The sequence below is a fragment of the Hipposideros armiger genome, unplaced genomic scaffold, assembly GCF_001890085.2.
Source record: "Hipposideros armiger isolate ML-2016 unplaced genomic scaffold, ASM189008v1 scaffold_162, whole genome shotgun sequence".
In the NCBI taxonomy this organism is placed as follows: domain Eukaryota; kingdom Metazoa; phylum Chordata; class Mammalia; order Chiroptera; family Hipposideridae; genus Hipposideros; species Hipposideros armiger.
The window spans coordinates 2,345,156-2,372,670 of record NW_017731512.1 but is presented as its reverse complement, the minus strand read 5'-3'; the positions used below and the strand labels follow the sequence as shown (position 1 = coordinate 2,372,670).

The 27,515-nt window shown below is 37.4% G+C and overlaps 1 protein-coding gene across 1 annotated transcript in view; it reads left to right on the top strand.

Annotated features, from left to right (window-relative positions):
• The window catches only part of KCNQ5 (potassium voltage-gated channel subfamily Q member 5), a 191,029-nt gene that overhangs the window by 57,296 nt on the left and 106,218 nt on the right, over positions 1-27,515 (top strand). Inside the window, exons 3-4 of the mRNA XM_019651534.1 lie at positions 24,016-24,191; positions 24,456-24,581. Of these exons, the coding sequence (XP_019507079.1) occupies positions 24,016-24,191; positions 24,456-24,581 (302 nt within the window). The remainder of the gene's footprint in view (positions 1-24,015; positions 24,192-24,455; positions 24,582-27,515) is intronic.

Below are 27,515 nucleotides of genomic sequence, written 5' to 3'. Positions count from 1 at the left end.
CACCAGCCTTAATTATACCAGGTTACCATTGCTGCTCTCTAACAGAAAGGGGAAATTAACCTCTAAAATAGACTTTCTTGCCCTGTATCTTATTGGATATGCTCTTGAGCAGTATTTTCATGAGATTCTCCATCTATTTCCCAATTAGAGACACATCCAGGATAAGTGACGTGACTCCCAGAAAAGCCTTTGAATGTTTATTAACATTAGGAGACAACTGAAAGACCTGTTTAGATCATTGTTGACCTGGTGCACAAATTTGAACTTATGAAAATAGCTTGATTAGCTGGTATGACTTGATCATACAGAAAATGCCCTTAGAGGGAAATGAATAACTAAAGATTATTTCCCACTCCTTCTATATAAACTTCAGTAGAGTACTATGATATAGTGTACTAATAGTCTGTACTATTAAATGTTATATAAGAAAATTCAATCACAGACAGAACACTTATTATATGCCCAGCATGGTCTTAGGTGCAAAAAACACAAAGATGACTAAGACATGGTCCTTGCCAGTAAGAATACAGTCTCCTGTGCCCATAAACAAGGGCAAAACTGGAAGAAGGGGAGACTAATTATGGCGATACAAAGTAAAGGTGATGGAGGTGGAAGTAGTCATGGAAAGAGGATACAGAATCTCAGGACTAATTGCATAAGACAGAGGAGCACAGGGCACCCTGGATTTTGACTTTGGTCCTCCAACAAATATTTATACAGTACCCACCATGTCCAAGCATGTTTCTAGATGCTGGGGAGGTTGTACTCTACCAAATGGACATGGTCCTACTTGTAGAACTAATATCTCAGTGGACAGAAGAAAACAGCACACAAACGTATTTTTTGAAGAACAAGATAATGTCGACTAGAGATAAATGAGATGAAGGAAATAAAACAGAGATATTAGGGGCTTCTTTAGAGTGGGCAGCCTGAGAGAGTCTTTCTAAGGAGTGGACACCCAAATTGACCTAACTATTAAAAAAGGAGCCAGCCATGAAAAGATTTAGGCACAGATCATTCCAAGCCAGGGAATCGTAATTGCAAACATTCTTGAGATCCAGTGAGTTTGACCTGTGCAAGGTCACCATGGCTGGAGCTCAATGAGCAGTGAGGAAAGGAGTAGAAGCTGATGGGGAGACAGCCGAGGTCACACCCTGAGGACCGGGTAGGCCAGGCAACAGCACACAGTTGCCTGATACAAGGCAGCTTCTAGGGAAGGGACACCAGGTAAAGTTTCAATTGACTGGTGGCAGGCATCATGCTGAATATTTGGGTTAAAACAACAACAACAACATTTTCATCAGGCAACAAAGAGCATGGCTGTATAAGGCTCTAGGTTTTTTAGTCACCTATACTTGCTTAAACTTCGCATCAGCAATATACAAATTTTACTCATTCCAAAGAATATAAACCTATTCCCTCTTACTTTTTCACGTAGCTATATAGCTAAACTTAGAAACATGAAATTTCAAAACTAAACAGGAAATGTGTTATTTTCTATGTGCCACTGGAATTAGGAGAATGTGGTGGAAACCCTTTCCCAGCCCCGCTGGTTAACTATCTCCATCAAACAATCCCCAAGAGCCAACTTACCGAAGAACGCTACTGTACCCTCTTACTTATGATGGTTGCAATGCAGATTTATTTCATTAAAGATTATTTATTTCCTTTGATAAATTGTTCCTTTTTGTCTTGTGATGTTATCTGAAGACGTATGATCAATAAGAAGCATTAAGTTGTCACTGTGGGGTAAATTTTCAAAGTGGTGCTTGGAATTTGCCAGTATGAGTCCCATTAACTTCAGTGGAAGTCCTGCAGTTAAACTGCTGCACATGGCTTTGAAAATGTTCTACAGTACATCTTTGAAGTGCTTTTTTTAATTTATTTTTAATAAATACCACGGAGCGACTCAGTGCACAGCTGATTGTGGTATTTAAGAAGGTGGATAATGTACTGTGCAGGAGGAGACTTTTAAAATTAGATTTTAAAGCTTCATTCCTGCTGAGCATCACAACAACAATATAAATACATCTTTAATTCTTCAAAGAGCATCTTTCCATAAAGGAATTTGGATCTCACTTAGAATGTAGAGCTCATAAAGCGGCAAGCGCCATATCCCCCTGAGACATTGTTTATCTCATTCTATAGACAGAAAATTTGAGGCACCGTGAAGTAGGGGTGCTTTGTATGGGGCCCCTAAGTCACCAATGAAGCTAGAAATAGAACGCCTATAACCCATTGGTCTAAAGCACTGCTGCTTGTGCTTGTCAGAGTCTAATTTAATTACAGCATAATCCATTTAATCCACCCATGGAAGAATAATGAGGGTGCAGGAAAAATGAATTTATTAACAGGCTGGTAGGAGAACACGTTAGATAGATTAGCAACTTTCTTTTTGGGATCCAGATTTCCAGAAGGTGTCTGCTGCCGTGAAAGAAAGGATCCTAACTCCACTGGCCACAATTGACAAAGGACCTTTTTATTTTCCTCGCTTTCAAATATAAGTAAAGGTTCCACCTGAAAATGCTGCAGAACCATCTTTTTTGTTAGAAATAATTTACTGATTTTAAAAAAACAATTATGAAAGAAAAGAGTGCATTCATTTCCCTCTGTACCCCTTCTGGGTTAAAAGAAAGAACCACATTGAATTAAGCATTCAACTCACAGCCTTCCTTAAAACAAAAGATAAGTGAGCTTTTGCTTCATTTTTGACCTTTGATTACTTGTCCACTAATTCCTGTGGCTGTGCACGTGCTAATCCACCCATTGTCTATTTCCTGAACATGCAGTAGAAAAGGGATAATAGTTTAAGAGCTCTATTTAAGTAAGATCTTTCTTTGAAGCAAGGTTAGGAGTTGTGGTGCCTGGTGTTACATAAACAGGAAGAAAATTTCATAGTTTAAATTGTAAATATTATTTATGGACTATCTCACATAATCCCTATAACAATCTTATTAAAGTTAGAGGAGATTAGGATGCCATTTTATATGTTTAAAAACTGAATCTTAGATTAAAGGTCTTGTCCCGGGTCACAGAGCACATAAGCAAAAGAGAACACAAAAAAAAAAAAAAAAAAAAAAGAGAGATTTGCTTACATCACATCCCAAGTTCTTTCTATGCCACCACATTATCTCCATGCACCACCATTGTGGCACACGAACAAATTCATAAACTACGTGATGAGCTCTGATTCCTGTCCCCAAATCTCCCCCCACTCCACAGTTTAGCGAATGTGAACTCTCAAACAAAATAGATGTCAGTGTCATAAAAGGTACATTTCCTTTCCTCAGCAGTCATCTGCCTAAGATCTGGTCTTTCTCCTCAACTTTTTGCTGTGAAATATCTTTAGTCTTACTTAGAAGTCACAAATATAGTACAGCGAGTTTCCTTGTACCCCTGTGCCTTCATCCAGCTGCCCACAGTGAGAACATCTGACATAAGTATGAGGCAATTATCAAAACCAGGAAGTTGATATGGATACATATTACTAACTAAACTGCAGACTGTATCGAGATTTCACCAGCTTTTGCATGCACTCAATTTTTATATATATATACTGCCTTGGAATTTTATCACATGTATAGATTAATGTAACCATCACAATCAAGGCACAAAACTTTCCCATCACCCTAAAGTATCTTCGGGTGCTATCCCTTGCATTATCCCTTTGGAGTCACTCCCCCCACCCTGCCTCATCAGGGTATGAACCCCTGGGAATTTCTAATCTATTCTTCATCACTGTAATTTTGTCTCTTTTAGAATGTTGCATAAATGAGATTATTACAATAGTAACCTTTTAAAATTGGCTTTTATTTCTTCACTCAGCATAATGCTCTTGAGATCCATCCACGTCACTAGTGGCATGTATGTGTAGTTCCTTCCTTTTTACTGCTGAGCAGTGTTCCATCATACAGATGTACTCCAGTTTGTTGATCCATTTACCTGTTAAAGGTCATTCGGGTTGTTTCTAGATTTTGGCTATTACAAATAAGGCTACTTTAAATATTCATGTATAAGTTTTTGTAGGAACATAAGTTTTTATTTCTTTAGGGTAAATACCCAGGAGTGGGATTACTGGGTCATATGGCAAGTGTGTGCTTAACTTGATCAGAAACTGCCAAACTGTCTTCCAGAATGTGGCCATTCCTTCTAAAATATAAAAATGCCTGGAATATCTTATGGCAGAAAATTATATTTATGCTGACTTTTTTATTTTCATAGAAAATGTATGTTTCTGCTCTATTTGCTTTTCTATGAAAATTATTTTCGTAAGCAGAAGTTTCTGAAATTCATATATAACCACTTGGATCAATAAAACAAATGAAAATATAGCCCATTACAGAGCAGTTCTCCATACTCTGGTAAATGAATGTAAATTTGATGTTTACATAGATGAAGTGTTGAGAGACCAATTAATGTGAAAAGCCAATACTGTACAAATTGCTCCTGAAGGAGCATTACTTGAATCTAACTTTACTTTGTAGAAGTCCTTTTTCAAGGAAATGTTAATGAGACCAATACCAGCTATGCTTGCCTGCTAAAGGATGCGCATGCAGTCATCCCTTAATATCCGCAGGGGTTTGGTTCCAAGACCCCTCTGCAGATACCCAAATCCACAGATGCTTAAGTTAGATAGATAGATAGATAGATAGATAGATAGATAGATAGATAGATAGATATTTGTATATGACCTACGCACATCCTCCCATATTCTTTAAATCATCTCCAGATTACTTACAATACCTAATATAATGTAAATGCTATGCAAATAATTGTTATACCATATTGTTTAGGGAATAGTGAGAAGAAAAAACTCTACCTGTTCAGTACAGATGCAACCATCCTAGGCCTAACTACATAGTACACATTAGCAACAGTGTAACATTTTTTTCTTTTGAATATTTTTTATCTATAGTTGGTTAAATCTGTGGATATGGAGCCTGCAGATATGGAAAGCCAACTGTAATCACATTAGTTAGGAGCCTCAAAGCACAACTTCTACAGAATAAAAAGTTTAAAATCACTACCAAGACCCAATGATGCTTTATAGCAAAGTGGGCCCAATATCCATGGTTCTAACGTGATCTTAAAAGAGGTCATTTGTTCTCCTTAATCCTACACCTCTCAAAAGTCACCCTATTCTTAAAACTATTCTCTCAGATTCTGCTTTTCCTCCATGACTCTCCTTCATGCCTCCCAGGGGATCCTTCATCACAACCAACAGAAAAGTCATTTTCTCAAAAGTTAGTAACCCCATGTGGGCAAATTTATGAATTTTAGCTTCATCCTCACTCTGGTTATAACCGATATAAGAACAACTAGTTACTTATTTGGAGAAAGATCAAGTTTTCTACATATATTTTACCAAATTCTAAAACAAACTCCCAATAAATCATAGATTTAAATTAAATTAAATATAAATACTAGATGGCAGAAATGAGTAAATTGTCTTGCAGCCTTGGAACCAGAAAGGCCTTTCTAACTATAACTAAAAATATAGAAGACATAGAAGAAAATATTGATGAATTTAAGCTACATAAAAATTAAAAATTGATAAAATTAGGCTACATAAAATCAAAGAATACTGCATGGTAAAACAAAACAAACAACAAGCCAAATCAAAAGACAAACATGGGAAAATATTTACAACTCCTATCAGAGACAAAGGAAGAGTCATTTTAAAATATAAGGAGCTCTAGAAATCCAGAAGAGAAATTCAACAGCCCAGTAGAAAACAAAAGATGTCAAATGGATATGAACAGAGAGCTCACAGAAATACAAATATGCCTCTTAACATACTCAATCTCACTCATAAAAAATAAATGCAAATGATAGCATTTTCTTAACTATTAGATTGGCAAAAGTCCAAAATCTGACCATACACTTTTTAGAGAGACTGTGAGGAAACATGCAGTTATACTCCATAGAGTGCAAAGTAGTATCACCCTTATGGAAAAGTATCAATATCTCCTAAAATTACATAGCATTTATTCTTGATCTCAGAAATTCTACTTCCCAATGGTTTCATCAATTTATATAAGTATTCAACATAGCTGAATAAACTAAGGATATAATAAATAGAATGCAATGAAGTTCTTTCTGTATAGATATAGATGGACCTCAGGATATATTAAGTAAAAGGAAAAAAATATTGTAATACTGCATATGTAGTGTGCTACATTTCCGTGTAAGAAAAGAGAAAACAGGAGTGTATAGTTATATTGCTTTTCATTTGTGTAAAGAAACACTGGGCATATTTTTTTTAAAGATTTTTTATTGGGGAATTGGGGGGATGGGAATAGTGCTGGGGAATTGGGGAAAGGGGAACAGACAAGTTGCTGTCGTTTTGTTCTTCAATCTAGTTGTGGAGGATGTTGCTTCACTTGCCCAAGTTGGCACCATCATTGCGCTCTTCCCAGGCGAGGCAGATCAGTCGCCGGCTTCTGGACGGCCGCTCACTGCGGCTGCTGGCCGCTCACGCTGGCTGCTGGCCACACACGGTAGCCCATGGCAATCCACTGCTACAGGGACTGCAGCCCACGCCGTCGCCGGCGACTCACGGCAGCCCAGCTCCAGGTTGAGCTGTTGTTCAGCATCTTAGCTGTGGAGGGCAGTGTCACTGGCCCTCATATGTGGGATCCGAACCGGGGCCCTCTGGCATCCCAAGCGAGTTCTTAACCATCGCGCCACTCGGCCGGCCCTGGGCATATTTTTTTAAAAGAATGAAAGGTTATATGTATATATAATTATAGTTGACATACAGTATTATTCAACATCAGTTTCAGAAATACAATGCGGTGGTCAGGCCTCTACATCAACTATGAAGTGGACTCCCCAAAAGGGCATTGGTCCATCTGGCCCCCTAAGAAATGCTTACAACGTTATTGATTGTATTCCTCGGACTATCTTTTTCTATCCCTGAGGCCATATTGCAATTACCAATTTGTATTGTCTCATCCCTTCCCCTCTCCTTCATCCCCACCCCCTCCCAACTAACAACCCTCAGTTCTTCCTCTGATGGGGGGAGGGGGGTTGTTACTTTGTGAGGGTGAAAAGGGTAACTATTGCATTGTTCTGTACACCTGAAACTAACAATAAAAAATAAATAAATAAATAAAAAACAAACAAACAAACAAACAAACAAACAAACAAAAAAAGAATGAAAATGTTCACCTGAAGACAATGAATAGGGACAAAGTGAATCGGGACAGGGGTGGGGGCAAGATTGTTCATCATCTCTTTATATCATTTTGATATGTAAATATAAATCATATAAACATATTAACTAATCAAAAGTTATACAAAATATAATGTTGTCTGCACATAGTAAGTACTTACCATAGGATTTTCATGTGAATGTCCGCAGTCCTAGGCCAAAGTAGCACAGAATAGCATTTTTAGCTCTCTTACATAAAGCCCTATCCTGAAAAGTGTTCTGTGCTTTACCTTAATTTGCCCTTCCCACATTTTATTAATTTTAAACTTGGAATTGTAGTTGTACCTTCTCAAACGATTGCCCAAGAAGATTAAATGAGATAATACATGTAAAGTGCTTAGCTTAGTGCCTGGTATGTGATACTTTGTAACTGTTAGTGATAGTAAACTGAATCATAAAAGTAATGGGTTCAGTTTAATCTCTGATCAATCTTAGAATCGATAACTACAATCAGAGCAACAAAAAAAATTATCAACTCAGTAAGACCTCTTTGTATGTTTTTGTTGATTGTTTTTCCTCAAAATACCTTCACCAATACTGAATTCCTAGAATTTGAGATTCTATGTATCTTAAATAAGAACACATTTTATTGTAAAAGAAGAGGGAAGAGAGAAGGAGCCACATCAGGTACTTTTTGAGTCTAGAACTCTTTAGATGTTATCGTTCCGGACATGGTTGTATTAGGGGTTAATAAGAGGGGTTTTTGAAGCTTTGCTTTTGACCGGTTGTCAGTTATGGCTTTAACCTATGTTTCTCCCAGGTTTTCCTGGCCCCTAAAGTAGGTTAAGTGACCCTGCACTGTGCTCCTTGTGTTTCTCCTATCATAGCGTTCATCACCTGTGATTCAGTGTCTTCCGTGCCAACTGTCCCTTCCTCCCTTGCAGGTGGGGTGCATCGGTCTTGTCCACCCATCAATATCCCATCCACACCCTTTACTATTGTATACCTAGGTCCTAGCAGTTTCTGGCCACAATAAATGTGTATTGAGTGAACAAAAAACTTGAAAAATTGCAAGCTAAAAGATATTCAACTGCAGAGCCTCGCCCCTCTCCCCCCATCCCCCGCCCCACCATTGCACCCTCTATATACACAATGTAAAGACAGTATGAGGAAATAAAGAAAAAAGTTGTGACAATTACCCAGGCCAGGCAACACCAAAAACACCACATTTACCTCAGTCATCAAGAGTTTTCAGAAGAATAATTTTGCCGACATTTTTTAGGTCTAATTGCTTCAACTCCCTACTTTAATTTGGTCATGTGAATGTGATGATATTTTTTAATAAACTGCCTACTTTGCATGCTTGTCATTGTAGGCTCCTTTACAGGAGGCCCTTCTACTCCCATGCAGCTTTTCTCTCCATTTTTTTACATCTGCCTTTTGCAAAATGTTTTAAATATTTGATTTTAGCCCCTACCACAGACTCCAAATCTGTGTTTGGAATTTGGAGATCAAAGCACTTGTGGCTAATCCTCAGGATATTTGCCATCGTATGACTTAAGAATCCATCTCTTATCAAGTTTCTGTGGTTTTCTGGAGTATTTACTGGTCATACTGTGAAAATGTGCACATCTGAAACTATTTTTGAGTTACGTTTTCCTAATACTTCGCCATATTTAGTGTGTGGGAAAATTTCCTGCTCCCGAAAGGCATGGAGCCCCATCAGGGCATCGCCAGCCTCTATAAAGGATTCGTAGGTTGTATCATCACATGTTTTCAATAAACCCTGTTTTTTGTTCTCCTTTACACAGAGCGTGTCAGATTCAAAAAGCTCATGATGGCAGGAAAGAAATTGATAATGAAAAGAAAGCGAGTCCAAAGTAGGATTTTTTTCCTCATAGCTTTAGGATTTGTTATGAGAGAATGTGTTTCACAGGCCGAGCTGCAGCTTCGTGAGTCGGTTGCCATGAATTGTAATCCTGCCCTGGCTCGTATTATCTTCCACAAGCCTCTCTGGGTCACTATTTCTTTCATTTTAAGTACAGATAAGAACAGCAATATATATACATAGTAGGGTTCATAAGCAGTAACACATAGAAGCAAATATGAAATGAGAAAGAGCTAAAACCTGCCGTCTATCTAAGGCCAATGAGGGCAATTTGGGGCAAGGATTTTATAATTAAAGATGGAACTTAGATGTGTAATTAAACACAATCTATTTGGTGAATAAGCCCTCTAAATATACAGATAGATGAATATGATAGATCTGCACATGGCAACAAGTAGGATTTCCAGAGTTATAATGAGTGTCGGTATTGATTTGTGACTTGTGTTTACTCAGATTCGCTCCTTTAAAGCACTATCTTTTCATTCTTCACAGAAGGAAAAGTCCATTTTCACACCCCAGTGTCTATCCCTAAGGATTATCCAGCAGCCTAAACTGACTCTATTTCTTATTTCTAAAAATAAAAAATCGTGCATTGAAAAAGATTAAGAGAGCCAGGTGTACTGAGCAATTCTCAATTTCCCCAGATAATACTTAGAATAAAGTCCCATTCATGGGTGTCCTTTGCCTAGTGACATTTTAGCTGAAGTGGCATGTTTATCTGCAAAATCCAAATAGCACAACCTATTCAAAGAAGTTCCTGAATGTGTCCTTTCAAAAACTTTTAGTAGTAGGTGATGATTAATCATAACCTGATGTCATCTCAAAGTAATTATCAAGTTTCTCAAAGAAAAATTACAGATCCCAACACTACAAACATAACTGGCTGCCAAGATTCAAAGAGTCAGTATCATTCAACTGCTAAAAGGAAGTGCAAAAAGGGAGTATTGAAAGCTAGGTATTCTGGTTTCACTCTGTAAATTTAAACCTGTAATGACATTGTTCAACTGTTGGCATAAAAACATTCACTCACGTTACGATATGGAACAAGATATCTAAGCGTTGGATTTCATCATAGGATGTTAGGGGATTTCCAGTAGAAGTTTCAGCTTTGATCATTCATTGGTGGGAATCCAAATCTTTTTTTAGACCTGCAGTCAAATACTGCTGTGGGGCTCTGCTGAGCTGAACTGCCTACAGATATGCCATTTGGAATGTGTGAAAATAGGTGCTATGAGGAATTTTAAAACATCTGAGGACATCAATGTACAAAATTGCTGCTTCTAAAGGCCCTTGCTGTACTTTCTATATAAAGGAAAATAATATATAGCCACTGTGTCATTGCCCTAAAACATGTCCTGAATCATCCAAAACTACATGAGACTTTTCATCCTTTTGATTTATTGAGGACTGATGGGATTACACCTACAAGTAGGTAATTTACTCAAGATGCTATAGCGTGCCTTAAAAAGGATGGGCTTGCCTCCTACTCATTCACAATGATTCTCAGAGGACAAATGCTTCTTTCCTGTTTTATAAAAACAGAAACACAGCCTCCTTACATCCTCCAATCTGTAACCAATATCTGAAATTAAACATTTGTGGGGCCGGCCTAGTGGCGCGTTGGTTAAGAGTTGGCTTGGGATGCCAGCTCTGAGCAGCAGGGACCCGGTTCAGATCCCACTTGAGGGCCAGTGATGCTGCACCCTCTACAGCTAAGATGCTGAACAACAGCTCAACCTGGAGCTGGGCTGCCGTGAGTCAACAGCGATGACATAGATTGCCATGGGTTACCGAGTGTAGCCAGCAGCAGCCCTGAGCGGCCGTCCAGAAGCCGGCGACTGATCTGCCTCACCCTGGAAGAGCACAATGATGGTGCCAACTTGGGCCAGTGAAGCAAAGTCCTCCACAACTAGCCTGAAGAACAAAAGGACAGCAACTTGTCTGTTCCCATCCCCCAATTCCCCAATAAAAATCTTTAAAAAAAAAAAAGACCTAATTTTTTGTGTTATTAATAATATTATATTAAGCATTCTTATTCAATGCTTAATATTCAGTGTCAACCTTTGTTGACATCTACAGTTTTTTTTATTAGGTTCAGTTCCTAGAAGTAAAATGACTGCAATGGCAGGTTTCAAATAGCTACTACTTTTGGCAAATAATGCCAAAATTCCCCACCAAAAAAATTATGCCATTTTATTCGTACACAAAATCATGAAAACTTTTTCTCCTTTTCGTTGACAATATTTACTATTCTTTTTTTTTTAACTTTGTGAGTTTGATAGATTAAAATGGCCACGTGTTACTATTTTAAATTTTAAAACTAGGAGTTATAAATAAGAACTTTATAGCATCTAGTTTTTAGCCATTTTTACTTCTTCTTAGGTAAATTTGTATTTGTATCTTCTGTCCCATTTTATACCAGCATGTTTTCTTATTAGTTTATTTTTATATATGAAGGATATTAACCATTTGTCCATCATCACTTATGTTGCAAATATTTTTTCCAAGTTTGTTTTTTGCATCTCAATCTATGTGGGGTTTTTTTAACATATGAAATTTTTAACTTTTGTATATTTGTGCCTCGGTTTCTCAATTGCCAAATGAGGGCTGTTTGTATTGTTTCTAAACACTTGAAATTATAAAATGTCATTTTATTTCTTTGTTTACTATAAGCAAATAACCCATTAAATAACTATTCATCAAATAAGTGTTGACTGTCTACACTGTGGTACATACTGAGCTAGGCACTGAGGTTGCAAAGTAAAGTAAGTGCTTTCACCTGCCTTCTATTACTTGTGGTTTATTGGCAAAGATAAACAGTAGGTAAACAGACTGCTATGTTCCAAGTACACCTCAGAGCTCTGTGAAAGCTTCCTTGATAAGTTGATGCCCGAGCTGAGTTCTAGAAGCAAGTTTGAGTTAGGCAGACAGGGAAGGCTTTCCAGGCAAAGCAGTTGCATTTTGTAGAGCCCTTTGTGAATTTCCCTAATAGCTAACATAAATTTTCCTCTTGCACTTTAAACTCATTTTATCTTGTTATATCTGGGAAAAACAGAAGTGCAACAAATACAATATTCCTCATGAGTATATCCTCAAAACACTTTGTAATCTAACATTTATTAAGTTATTGGCTAAGTAAATACATTTCCTATCTTATACACATGTCCAGTGTTTTGATGTTTTATAACAGCTATTACTTTTATAATTTGAAAACCCACATTTCATTAATATTATCTTAAGTTTAACTGGTAGTAATGCCACTAAAAAGAGCTCAAGGAATTGGAATAAAAACAGTGGTGGGAAGGGAGGATATCATCATCAGGAATATTGTATTTATTGCACTCCTGTTTTCCCCAGTTCTAACAAGATGAAATGAGTTTAAAGTGCAGAAGGAAAATTTATGTTAACTATTTCTCAGACTCTAGAGTAATTTACAAAAATGTTAAAAGCCTGAAGTCTCCAGACAGTTTCTAGGAGTCAAGATGTATCCTCTTGGTAAAGGGGGTCAATGATATGGCGATGAAAAGAGAACTGACTCTGGGTGGTGAGCACACAATGTGATATATAGATGATGTATTACAGAATTGTACACCTGAAACCTATGTAACTTTACTAACCATTGTCACCCCAATAAATTTAATTTTAAAAAAAGATGTATCCTCTTTGTGGCTTACCTCTAGAGAATTTATCTGTCCTTACAATTACTAGTTTAAAAGTGTTCAACCATGCTTTGTTAAATTCTTATAATTATTTCTTTTCATTATGATTTTAAATTAAGCCAAATGTAGTAAAATACAATTGGCCCTCTGTATCTGCGGGTTCCACATCTGCAGATTCAACCAACCACAGGTTGAAAATATTTGGGGGAAAAGAGTTATTATACATTGTTGCTGACGTGTACTATGTACATAGGCCTATGAGGGTTGCATCTGTACTGAATACATACAGACTTTTTTCTTGTGATTATTTCCTAAATAGTGCAGTATAACAACTACTTACATAGCATTTACATTGTATTCGATATTATAAGTAATCGAGAGATGATTTAAGGTATACGGGAAGATGTGCAAATACTATGGTTATCTGCAAATACTATGCCAGTTTATATAAGGGACTGGAGCGTCCACAGTTCATCCATGAGAGGTCCTGGAACCAATCCCCTGCAGACACTGAGGGATGACTGTGTCCTTTCTAATAGGTGCATTATGTTGTGCAATTGTAGTAACAAAATACATCCTGTCAAGTTCAGATGTGCAATTGATCTTGTTTTAACCCAATCTTTGGGTGCATGATAGGGTAACCTTGAATGTGAATCCACCTTATAATGAGAGCTTTTCAGTATTTCAGTAACTAATCCCTCTTTAACAAGGTCCAGGGTAATCAATTTATATTGATTTTATAAATAATAATGAGCAAAGTTCCAGTGGAATCTAATAATAAGCTCTTTTGCAGTCTCTATGTGGCTTAAATATCATTACAGTTTTTACTTTGTTCAAATCTTTGCTGTCTCCTCAAATCTCAACATTTCATCTGTAAATCATTTAAGTGCTTCAGTGAGTATGTGCACCTACTTTCTAATACCTTATGAGCCTGTATTTCACACTTCTAATGGGCTGTTTGTAATCAATAAACTATTTCTTCACTACTTCCCAACTTGTTCACATCTGTTTCCTTTGGGAGAGGCTGATTTTAAGAGCTCAGGATTACATGATTTCTTTTCATGCAATTTGGAGCTCCTCCTTGTTTATTAGCAGTTCTATTTCTTTCTATAGCCCCATTTTCGCTTGATGTACCCATAAAAGTACCATCTGTTTTTAGTATCATTTTATTTCTGCTTTATCCTTCTTGCACTTCTCTTTTCCCTGAATGCTTTATGCAATAACAGTTTATTCTTGCCTTATTATCCACCTGCTTTCACAGTCTACCCCTTTCACCCCACCTCCTCCCCAACTCATGTCACCCTAGATTTTCTTTATCCCAGGAATGGTGTACCATACCTCTTAAGGGCACAACTTTGGTGTCAAGTAAGGGCCAGCTCAGCCACATATGGATCTTGGGCCTTGGCTAGTTGACCACTGTAAACCTTAGTTCTTCATTTGTTAGAAGGAAATGGTAGGAATTCTATCTTCCTCAAAAATTTGTTTGGAGAACTAAATAAAATAATGTACATCAGGGTTTCCCAGCCTTGATACTATTCACATTTGGGGCTGGGTAATTCTTTTCCTGGGGTCTGCTCTGGGCTTTGTAGGAAGTTTCATAGCAACCCTGGCCTTTACCACTAGATGCCAGTAGCAACCACCCTCAGGACAACCAAATAGTTTGTCTCCAGACATTGTTAAATGATCCTTGGGAGACAAAATTGTCACCATTGACAACCATTTATGTACATAAAGCATTTAGTACAATGCCTGGTATATAGTAGAAATATAATAAATATTTGTGATACTGGGTTGTCGGAAAAGTCATGACATATTTTTTCTGTTTTTCATTGCAAAAAATGCATCATGACTTTTCTGACAACCAAATAGATTGATGATCAGATGGATGAATGAATATTCATTTCTAATCCAAGTTTCTAATATAATGCTTGTCATTCAATTAACTGCTTAACTCTTGAATGGATAAATAAATGAATCTGATAGCAATGAGCTTCGAAGGCTGTCTATTGTTTCTGCCTTATACTAAAATGTGGTGTCTTCACTTAAGGCAAGGCTCCCATGTTTCAAAAAACATTTTAGACAATTAATTGCACAGCTTAAGCTATTCTATCCAATTTTCCCCTAGGTTTTTTTTTTCTTCTAAATTTCTTCTATTATTGGGGTGACATTGGTTAGTAAAATTACATAGGTTTCAGGTGTACAATTCTGTAATACATCATCTATATATTGCATTGCATGCTCACCACCCAGAATCAGTTCTCCTTCCATCAGCATATATTTGATCCCATTTACCCTATTCTATCTCCCTCCCCCGTTACCCTCTGGTAACCACTAAACTGTTGTCTGTGTCTATGAGTTTTTGCTTGTTTGTTGCTTTCAGTTTTATATCCCACATATGAGTGAAATCATATGGTTCTCAACTTTTCTGTCTGACTTATTTCACTTAGCATGATAATCTCAAGAGTCATCCATGTTGTCACAAGTGGCACTATTTCATCTTTTCTTATGGCAGAATAGCATTCCATTGTGTGTATATACCACATCTTCTTCATCCAATAATTTATCTAAGGACACTTTGGTTGTTTCCATGTCTTGGCCACCATGAATAATGCTGCAGTGAACATAGGGGTACATATATCTTTATAGAGAAATATTTTCAGATTTTGGAGGTAAATGCCCAGAAGAGGGATTGCTGGATCATATGATAATTCTATTCTTAATTTTTTGAGGAGCCCCCATACTGTTTTCCATAGTGGCTGTACCAATTTACATTCCCACCAGCAGTGTATGAGGGTTCCTTTTTCTCCACAGCCTCTCCAACACTTTTTATTCCTTGTCTTGTTGATAATAGCAATTCTAACAGGTGTGAGGCAGCATCTCATTGTGGGTTTGATTTGCATTTCCATAATAGCTAATGAAGTTCAGCATCTTTTCATATATCTGTTGGTTGTTTGTATGTCTTCTTGGGAGAAGTGTCTGTTCAAGTCCTCTGTCCATTTTTTAATTGGATTGCTTGCTTTTTTGTTGTTGAGTTGTATGAGTTCTTTATATATTTTGGATATTAGCCCCTTATTAGAGGTGTTGTTTGCAAATACCTTCTCCCACTTGGTTGGTTGCCTCTTTGTTTTGTTGATGGTGTTTCTTTTGCTGGGCAGAAGCTTTTTAGTTTGATATAGTCCCACTCGTTTATTTTTGCTTTTACCTCCCCTGACTTTGAGGTCAAATTCAGATTTATTGAGATATAATTGACATATAAGATTGTGTAAGCTTAAAATCTACAACCTATTGATTTGATGCACTTGTGAATTGTAAAATTATTATTAGCCAGCACCTACATTATGTAACATAATTACCATTTCTTTTTTGTGGTGAGAACATGTAAGATCTACTCTCTTAGCAACTTTCAAGTGTATAATAGAGTATTATTAAATATAATTACCATTGTGTACATTAGATCTGCAGAACTTATTCATCTTATAACTGGAAGTTTGTAATCTTTAACTCACATCTCCCCATTTCTCCCCATCACCCAGCCCTTGGTAATCAAAGTGCTAGTGTCTGTTTTTATAAGTTCAACCTTTTTAGATTCCATATATAAGTGATGTACATTGTTTGTCTTTCTCTGTCTGGCTTATCTCACTTAGCTTATTGCCATCAAGTGCCATCCATGTTGTTGCAAACATTAGGATTTTCTTCTTTCTCGCAACTGAACATTTATATATAATATTTATATTTTATATTTATAATATATGATACATTGTATATAATATATATTTATGAACACCTTATTTATCCATTCATCTGTTGGTGGACACTTAAGTTGTTTTCATGTCTTGGCTATTGAGAATAATGCTGCAATGAACATGGATGTGCAGATATCTCTTCAAGACCCTGTTTTAATTACCTTTAGAAATATACTCATAAATGGAATTGCTGGGTCATGTCATAGTTCTATTTTTAATTTTTTTGAAGAACTTCCAAACTGTTTTTCTTAGAGACTGCACCAATATACATTCTCACCAGCAGTGCACTAGGGTTCCCTTTTATCTGCATCCTCATCAACACTTGTTATCTTGTCTTACAGTTTTTCACCATTAAGTATGATATTAGCTATGGGCTTGACATATATGACCTTTATTGTGTTGAGGTATGTTCCCTCTACATGCACTTTGTTGAGATTTTTATCATGAAATTATGTTGAATTTCATCAAATGCTTTTTCTGCATCTATTGAGATGATCATATGATTTGTATCCTTTATTTTGTTAATGTGTCACATCACATTGATTTCAGATGTTGAACCATCCTTGCCTCCCTGGAATAAATCCCACTTGCTTCCAGTGTATGATCCTTTTAATGCACTTTTGAATTCAGTTTGCTAAGAATTTTATTGAGGATTTTTGCATCTGTATTGACCAGGGATATATAATTTTATTTTCTGTGGTGTCGTCTGATTTTGGAATCAAGGTAATGGTGGCCTTGTAAAATGAGTTTGGAAGTGCTCTGTCCTCTTCTATTTTTTTCTTAAGGGGGATGGGGAGAGTTTGAGAAGGATTGGTATTAATTCTCTAAATCTTTGCTGGAATTCACCAGTGAAGCCATCTGGTCCTGGACTTTTGTTTTTAGACAGGTTTTTGAATACTTATTTAATCTCCTTACTAATAATTGGTCTGTTCAGATGTTCTATTTCTTCATGATTCAGTCTTGGTAGGTTGTATGTTTCTAGGAATTTATTCATTTTTTTTCTGTGTTGTCTGTTTCATTAAGATTTACTTATGGAGGTTTACCTTGTTCTTTTGTTTGGAATACTATATTCCTCTGTTTCTTCATTTTCCTTGACTCTCTGTGTTGGTTTCTATACATCAGATAAACCAGCCACCTCTCCCAGTCTTGACAGACTGGTTTTATGTAGGGGACCAGCCTCATCAATCAGCCTACCCTGTGCTTCTAACTGTCTCTCAAACCTTCATTATTGTGTAGCCAGCTTCTTTGTTCTTAATGGCTCCCAGTAACTAAATATACACCAAGGCTGGACCCTCAGACCACAGCTGAGAAAGTATGTAGTGAGGTCCCTTCCTAGGAGGAACTTGGGTGTGAGTATTTTTACATGACTCCTCAGTTCTTAGCCAAGTTGTATAGCCACAGGGAAGGAATGCTCCTGAGACCATTAAGAATTTTGTTTGCTTGTTTGCTATAGTCCTATGGGACTCATGAATACAAACACCAGGTGACCCAGGGATCTTTCCCTCAGGCAGCAGCCTCAAAAGCAGGAGCACTAGGTGTCTGTACAAGCTTTTTCCAGGGAGATACTGGCAACTTGGAGAGGGCTAGAGGGAAAGGGATGAAGGTGACCCGGCTTCCTGAGTCTCCAAGGAGGATGGCAGTCGCCTCAAGAGCAGCGGTTCTCAACCTGTGGGTCGCGACCCCTTTGGGAGTCAAACAACCCTTTCACAAGGGTCGCCTAAGACCACCGGAAAACAAAAAGATATCTACATTATGATTCATAACAGTAGCAAAATTACAGTTATAGAGTAGCAACAAAAATAATTTTATGGTTGGGGGTCACCACAACATGAGGCACTGTATTAAGGGGTCGTGACATTAGGAAGATTGAGAACCGCTGCTCTAGATGCTTGCTAAATTAGAAGCCTGACCCTCAGGCAGCAACTACTGAAGTGCACAAATAGAATTCTCTCAGGGAAGTCAGGAGATGAGCATTTTTGCCTGTTCCCTCTCTGCACAGAGCCATGGGGGATAATTACAGTGAGTGCTCACGCCCATTAATAACTGCTTCTTTGTGTGCTATAGTCTTGTAAGTCTTATGGATGCAAGTGTTGCTGGCTTTCAGAGTTAGGTGTTTGGGGGGCCTGTCCCTCAGGTGGGAGTCTTAAAAGTTGAGGCACTAGATGTGGGATCCAAACTGATAGCCTCTCAGGGAGAACTGGGAATTGGATGTTCCCTCCCAATTGTATGGCATTGTGCTGGGAGTGCAGTTTAGGACAGGAGTGTGTTTCAACCTTGCATACCCATTTAGATGTGGATATTTTCTCATTTACCTAATATATAGGAGGAGTCCCTCAGCTAGTTTCTGCACTTCTGTAAAAGGGAATTACTCTGTTCATTTCATGTATTGTGGGAGTAGTGGAGTTGAGAAGCCTTCTATGTTGCCATTTGTAAAGACCGCCCCTACCCAATATTATGAAAAGTGAATCTTAGTGAGATTAGCTTTTTAGAAACTTTAATGGATGACAGCTATAAACTATAGAGTTGTCGGAAAAGTCATGACATATTTTTTCTATGTTTTTCAAAGGTCATTTATTTATATAAAGAACAAAGATCAGGGCCTGCCGAGTGGCTCAGCTGGTTAAGAGCTCTCTTGGGACGCCAGCTCTGAGCAGCAGGGCTGCAGTTCGGATCCCACATTGAGGGCCAGTGACGCTGGCCCTCTACGGCTAAGATGGTGAACAACAGCTAGACCTGGAGCTGTGCTGCCGGGAGTTGCCAGCGACAGCATAGGCTGCAGTGGGGCTGCAGTGGGCTGCCGTGAGCTACGTGAGTGGCTGGCAGCCAGCGTGAGCGGCCAGCAGCCGGTGTGCCTGCTGGGAGCCACTGGGAGCGGCCGACCAATGACTGGCAATGATTGTCTTACCCGGGAAGAGTGCAATGATTAATACCAACATGGGCCAGTGAAGCAACATTCTCCACAACTAGACTGAAGAACAAAACAGCAATTTATCTACCTGTCTGCTCCCTTTCCCCAATTCCCAAACGCTGTTCCCCTCCCCCCAATTTCCCAATAAAATCTTTAAAAAAACAAAGATCAATCAATGATATGTTGCCCGTTTTGTTCGATAACCTTTTGTCATCTTTCAGTGAGCTTCATAATTCCTCGTTCATAGAAGAACCTGTCTTTATTTGCGAAAAACTGGACAAGGTGCTGATTTACAGCCTCATCTGAATTAAACATTATACCATGCAAGGAGTTTTGAAGAGAGCGAAACAAGTAGAAGTCTGACAGTGCAAGGTCCGGCGAGTATGGTGTGTGTGGCAACACATCCCATCCAAGCTCCAATCATTTTTGACGGGTGATCAAACTTGTGTGTGGTCTTGCGTTTTGGTGATGGAACACAACTCCTTTACAATTAACAAGCTCTGGACGTTTCTGGATGATGGATTCATTCAAACTGTCCAATTGCCGACAGTCTACATTCGAATTGATTGTTTGGTTACTTGGTAGGAGCTCAAAAAACACGACACCTTTAAAATCCCACCACACTGAGAGCATAATCTTCCTCTGATGAGTGTCTGTTTTTGATGTCGTTTGAGGTAAATCATCATGTTGGGACCAAGACCATTTGCACACCACATTGTTGTAAACAATCCACTGCTCATCACCAGTTATCAGCCACTTAAAAAAAATGATCATTTTCCTCACGTTTAATGAACATATTGCAGATGTTTATACACACCGCCAAATGAACTTCTTTGAGTTTATGCGGAACTCAAATATCGAGCTTGCTTACGTATCCCAGCTTCTTCAGGGGGTTGTGAATGCTTGAATGATGGATGTCAATTTTTCTGCAATCTCTCATATCATATAACATGGGTTTGACTCGATCAATGACTTTATTTTGTCGTCATCAACCTCGGTGGGCCTCCCTGACCAAGGAGCGTCATTGAGATTAAAATCACCAGCACGGAATTTTGTGAACCATCGTTGGCACTGACTTTCTTGTAGAGCATTGTCACTGTAAACTTTATGCAACTTTTCACAAGCTTGACACGCGTTCTCCCCTTTATGGAAGTAAAACAGTAAAATATGACAAAAATGCACAGTTTGGTCTTCCATCTTCAACTTGTTGTAAAATCTCCAAAACCCAACCAAATTGCTCAATTTTTTTTTCGGAATGAAGCTAGAACTGTCAGCTTTCAAATGACATAGCAATAACATAGATGTGAATGACTCAAGTACTTCCAAAAATGAACTAGCGCTATCTGTTGCAAAAGTGCATCATGACTTCTCCTACAACCCAATATTATGCTGCATTTTAATTCAGTGCTGAATATTGACATGATCCTTGATTAATTTAAGAGTATTTTAGATTAATATTCCAGTTATTTAGCCACTAATGTGGTAAAAGAACAAAGCTCAAGCTACCTTTAAGTGTTTATTAATCATGTTATTCTCTAAATGCTTACTGAGTGCCTACCATGTTTCAGGCACTATTTTAGGCACTTGGGATACAAATATCCAACTTTGTGGAACCTCCATTCCATAAAGTAATGGACTACAAAAATAATAAATACATAAATAAAAGTAAAGATTACTCATAAATATTAACCTAGGAAATATTCTAGATGGTACTGACAGAAAAATTCCAGTGGATGACTGTAACCCAACCAGAAACATTTTTGTGACTGTGTTCATTGATTGCCATTTGGTTGCTCATTTATGATTTAATTTTACTGAACTCTGACTTTCTCTTCTGATCTGAATTACAATGAGGATATTAAATCAAATTTGTAGTTACCTTTGCATATTTTGTGACTTCAAACATTTATATTATGATTCACTGTGTACATAATTTTTTAAGTTGTCTCAAACCACCAGTGTTCCTTTTACATTTTCTAGGTTTTCTCTAATAAACTAACTTCATAGAATACTTTTTGTACTGTCATATCACATATCTATAGCTGATTTTTTACACTAATATTATATAATATAGATGCTTTTGTCCCTCACCTTTTTCACCTGTAAAATGGGGTCTGTAGAATACTTAACGAGTGTGGTTTTTGTAGAATTAAGTAACATAATGTTTGTAAAGCACTTAAAACTAAAGAAAATGCAGACATATAGTAAGTTTTAAGTGCTGTGTTTTCTGCACCCCTACTAATCATTTACTGATTTCTAGTATTTCTAATATCTTAACATAGTAAATGGGGTATTGTACATTTTTCTTTCCTTCGTACAATTAGGAGGAAGCAGGATTACAATGAAAAATGAAAGCAAATATATATCCTACAGGGCCATATAAGGAATATCTCTTTGTCTGTAAACCACTTGTCTCAGGAGTAAAACCCTCCAAATGATGAAAACCAAGAGAGGATTTGGTTTTCAAAAAAGTTTTTTTTGTTGTTTTTTTTAAAGATTTTTATTGGGTAATTGGGGGGATGGGAACAGTGATGGGGAATTGGGGGAAGGGGAACAGACAAGTTGCTGTCGTTTTGTTCTTCAATCTAGTTGTGGAGGACGCTGCTTCACTGGCCCAAGTTGGCACCATCATTGCGCTCTTCCCTGGCGAGGCAGATCAGTCGCCGCCTTCTGGACGGCCGCTCACTGCGGCTGCTGGCCGCTCACGCTGGCTGCTGGCTACACACAGTAGCCCATGGCAACCCACTGCCACAGGGACTGCAGCCTATGCCGTCGCCAGCGACTCACGGCAGCCCAGCTCCAGGTTGAGCTGTCATTCAGCATCTTAGCTGTAGAGGGCAGTGTCACTGGCCCTCATATGTGGGATCCGAACCGGGGCCCTCTGGCATCCCAAGCGAGTTCTTAACCATCGCGCCACTCGGCCGGCCCTCAAAAAAGTTTTGAAAAAGTTTTTGAAGTTTTTTTCCTGATTTCAAAAGATATAATCATTGTTATAAAATTCCAACACTAGAGAAAGAAATAACTTAGAAAGTGAAAAGCCTATTTATTCACATACACACCTCAACTCCCTACCCCTAGAGATAATTAATGGTAATAATCTATCTATGTTCTCATGTGTTTTTCCTATTTGTGTTATAGATATAGATATAGATATAGATATAGATATAGATAGATATAATATATATGTTATATATATTATATATATGTATGTATAAAATAAGATCACATTGTACATACTGCTTTTCAACTGGCTTTTTATACACTTGTAGAATGACTTTGTGTCTTTGATCAGACATTTAGTTTCTTCTCATTGTCAGCAGCTGCAGAGAGCAGTAACTCAAGGATGTACTTGTGGCTCTCTATGTACCCACAAAGTCACATAGCGTTCAGATCTGATTGGAAAGACCTTTCAGCTGACGTTGCACAGCCACCCACTGACCTTCTCTCTCCAAGTCCTGACCAGAAAGGGGCAGTGGGAGAGTGACTCAGAAGAGCTTTCAGTCCATACCGGGAGACAAGAGCTTTCTGAGTGCAGGGAGAAGGACTGACCTGAAAGAGGACTCCACATTCATAGAGCAGTTAATCCAAAGGATCACAGAAACATTATAAATGCAACACCCTTGAACTGAAACTCCTCTCTGGAGTGTGGATTCCCAGTCAGGCACACTCTACTTGAAGCAGGAAGGAAATTTTATTTGAGGATGTTAAGGTCAAGCTAACTCATTTTTAAATTGCCATAGGAGGCCATTCATCCCCCACTTCACATCTTCCACTTCAAAGCCTTCCTCCCATCCAGATATTTACCCTTGGAGGGATTAAATCCTCTTTTATCTTTTCTATGCTTTCATTAGCTGCATTTTTTTCTCTTTTTAGCTTACAAAAGGGCAGATTTTTTTAAGCCAAATGCCAATATGTCAAATATTAAATATTCATTTCCATGCAATGCGCAGTGTGTATAATTACATAAAATAAATATATTGTAAAAATATAATATTACTTAATTTGTGTCCCAAATTTACACATAATTGACTGACCAGGTATAAAGCGTACTCTATGCAGAGAGCTGAGAGTATACAGCTTAGCTGAGGCCTTTGTTAAACAGTATATAAAGCTGCAGACTCCACAACATAAGAGGATTTTTTTGCCTAAAGGAGCTACAAGCTTCTTTGGTATGAAAACAAGAGACATGATTATACCAAGTGGCACTTTCAGGGCTGGAAGGCAGTGAGGCCTCTGTGGCATCATTCAGGAAGCAGGGGTGTTAGGGCAGAGGCAGAAGCTACTTTCTGCCAGGCAGGAATGCCAATGAAACCAGAGATGTTGTGGAAGGCTGTCCCACAGCTTTATGGCCCCCTGGAACACCAAATTTTCTGAAAGCCATCGTCCAATTTGTTGAAGGTTAAATAGTAAGTGGTTCAGAAGCGCATAGGTAAAGCATAGAATGGTCATGGGGTCAGAACTAAGGTAATAGTAGGTCATGTTCTCTGCCTTCTCACTGTGCAGTCATCACACAGTCCTAGTAGCACTACACCAGGTGGGGGCTCAAGATCTGGTTATTTGTTCCTCAAATAGGTCCAAGTAAACTTTTCTGAAATAATTGTTTTGAGGAATAAAAATGCCTCGTCATGCTACTTATGACTATTTCAACCTGTTTCTTTCAGATACCATTGTTCTTATCGCTTCAATAGCAGTTGTTTCTGCAAAAACTCAGGGTAATATTTTTGCCACGTCTGCACTCAGAAGTCTCCGTTTCCTACAGATCCTCCGTATGGTGCGCATGGACCGAAGGGGAGGCACTTGGAAATTACTAGGTTCAGTGGTTTATGCTCACAGCAAGGTAAGATATGCTTTCTGAGTTACAGAATTTTTTAAACGATTTTTTAAACTTTTTCGTTGATTGCTGTAATATTTAATAAATATATCACAAGCAAATTAGTCATTTTAGAAACTGGTAAAAGCAATTTTGGGACATAATATATAATGGGTTATTTAAGTCATAAATATCCAGGAAGTAGACAAATAAATGGAATCATGAATAGATTTTTTTTTATTTTTCAAAGGTTTTTCACCTCTAAAAATCTTCTGTTCCTTTTTTATCTAGGAATTAATCACAGCTTGGTACATAGGATTTTTGGTTCTTATTTTTTCATCTTTCCTTGTCTATCTGGTGGAGAAGGACGCCAACAAAGAGTTTTCGACATATGCAGATGCTCTCTGGTGGGGCACAGTAAGTATAAAAACCTGTTTTTATTTATTAGATGTTGTGAAATGTTTTCCTTTTAATACAGTGTAATGATTCCTATGAATGGTCTCAATAAAAACATTAACTTCTAAACGGAGTTATATGAACATGTACAGCACTTATAATTGTCTAAAGAGTTTCCCCATCTCTTTGGTTCAACAAAGTTAAGTTCTATTATGTATAAATCATTAGTAGTAATACTTGAGTACTAGATTGTGGCCAAAATAAAAATATAGCATCTTTTAACTGTGATTAAAATGTTGATTGGCTTGTTTGTTTGTTTTAGCTTTGTGGAGCACAGATTTAAATTACCAACTGCTGCATTGGTTTGCCATTCATCACAAAGTTTATCTGATGTAAAAAAAAAAAAAAAGAAGTAATGGTAACTGAATTAAAGTTAGAAGATTAAATTATGGCACAAAAAGTGAAAAAGACTGGTAACCATCTGTGAGATCAGAGATTATAGACACCTCATTTCAAAACTTTCCACTCAAAGACCTGCTTTTCTTTATATTTTTATTAGATAGTTTTCCAAACAAATAAAAGTAATCATGACTCTCATATATAGGAAGAAAATAAACACATGCTAAAGATTTTATTTCACTCTTTTTGTTGTTATTTACGCAAGTATTAATAGGGAACCAGTAAGATGTTACAAGCATTCAAAGGATTATCGGAAGAGCAGAAACATAAAGATCAGGAATATTGAAATGAATGTGCAAATAGAGGCAAAACTGGCTTCTTCCACAGTGTGAGAGGAAAGTTAATTAAGCCACCACTAGACAGAATTTATTTACATGTCTATAGACAAGAATTATTTTGCATTGCTACCTGTTATCTACAATTTACAGAGTTGTAAAATAGCTCAAGGGCCATGAAAGGTGCAGAGCCCCATAAGATCAGACTTCAATAACCTGCAAGCAGGTACTCTAAACAGCATATAATCTTTCATTAAAGCAAAAATGTCCCTACATTGTAATGAATTTAAAAAACAGTTATTGAAACATGTGCCCAATAAGAATGTCACAGTATAAAGAAGTGCTTTATGTAATGTATAAACTATATTTGTTTTTATTTTGTTCCTTAAGACATTCCAAAAATGTATTATGTGAAAATATACAATGTTTGTAATTGTTTAAATAGTTTCCCCATCTCTTTGGTCCAACAAAGTTGTTTCCCATAAATCATCAGTAATATTTCTTGAATGCTAGGTTGTTACCAAAATAAACATGTATCATTTTCTTAAACTGTGATTAAAACATTGATAAGTTGTTTGTTTTAACTTTGTAGAGCATAGGTTTAAGTTACTGGTTGTTGCATTGTTCCATTACTCATCAAAACCTCATCAGCAGGAACTAGAACTCTTGTCAAGGTCAAAGGAAATTTTTCATGACCATATTGAACAGAATTTAATATGTTTTATGGTTGCATAGCAGCAATAAAATTAGTAAGAATCAGAAATGTACACCTGAAGATTAAGATTTTTTTTACTTAAATTATCAGAGTAAATGTCTATAAGAATGTGCCATGGATAACAAGGCATTCTGTTCGTTTAATAATGTGGTTTCTGACTCCTCTCCCATCCACCATGCCCACAAGCAAAGATGGGCATTTTGAAAGAAGGAAAGTGGAAAACCCAAAAGAGGGCAGCCATCTGACATTCTTAAAATACTTTTTACATGTCGAGAGTAAACAAAAATCTGTGACTCAAGGTGGGATAAACTGTGTAAACTGAGAAAACAGGAGGCTTTTCTAGCCAGTGAGAGGAAGACAATTTAATATTCCAGACTTCAAAGCAACAATTTAAATTTAAGTTTAGTTTTTGCTTCTCTTTGATTATTTCGTTTAAACTACTGAGATAGCACCTCTTCCCATGGAGATGCAGTTGTTGAGTTCAGCCAAGCAGCCCTTTATCCTTTATTCCATTCATCTTCCTTTTGTCCTTATTACTGAGAATTGCTGTTTGAGAAACTCTTAATATGCCTCTCACTTAGTCACCAGCTGGTTTCTTTTGCCAGAATAACCCAAGTAGGTTTTCAAAGGTCGTATCTGTGACTTTCAGGGGAGAAACAACATATTTTCATTGATTTCCATTTCACTAGTGCTATTTTGACTGAAGTTTAACTTGTACTTAACAGGTTCCTTGAGTGGGCTAATTGTGTCTCTACTTTTTTTTAAAAGAAAAAAAATCTAGTCTTGAATATAAGAGTAAAAATCTTCTAAGACATTAAGTTTCTAGGAATAAAAAAGGCCTTGTTGGTCCACAGTGGGTTTGTTGATGTTAACTGACTCATGAATGAAATTTTCCAAAGCCTGAAAAGGTACAAAAATCAAACAGAGGTCTTGTTATTTCTATTTATTACAAGAAGAACATATACCAAATCTCCAGTGTGAAATAAAATTAAGTTAGAATACTATACCTTTTATTATGTATTAATCAAGACCTTAAGGAATATATGGTTGGATACTTTGTAGTTAAAGTTGTCCCTGTTGCATATAACAGACACCTTGCTGACTATGGAAGTATCCAGAATAAATAGGGAGATGAAAGCATCCTGAATTGAGTATTTAATCTTAGTAGGCTTTGGTGGAAAAAAAGGAAATTTCCTTTATTAAAAAAGCCCAAAGTCAGAGGTGGTCTCGGAGGTGTGGAGGAACAGCTGAGGCTGTTGGTTTGGGGGTGGGGGTGGGGGGGTTAGACAGCGTGAATACGCACCTGCAATGTTGCCACGGGGACATGGGGGACGGTTCGAGGAATATAATTGGTAATGTTGTGAATATTTTGTGGAGTGTCAGGTGGTCGCATGTCTTGCGTCATGCGTGGGGTAGAGGCTTGATCACTGCACTGTACACCTGAAGCTGATGTTGTATAATATTGTACGTCAACTATAAGTGAATATATATATATATATATATATA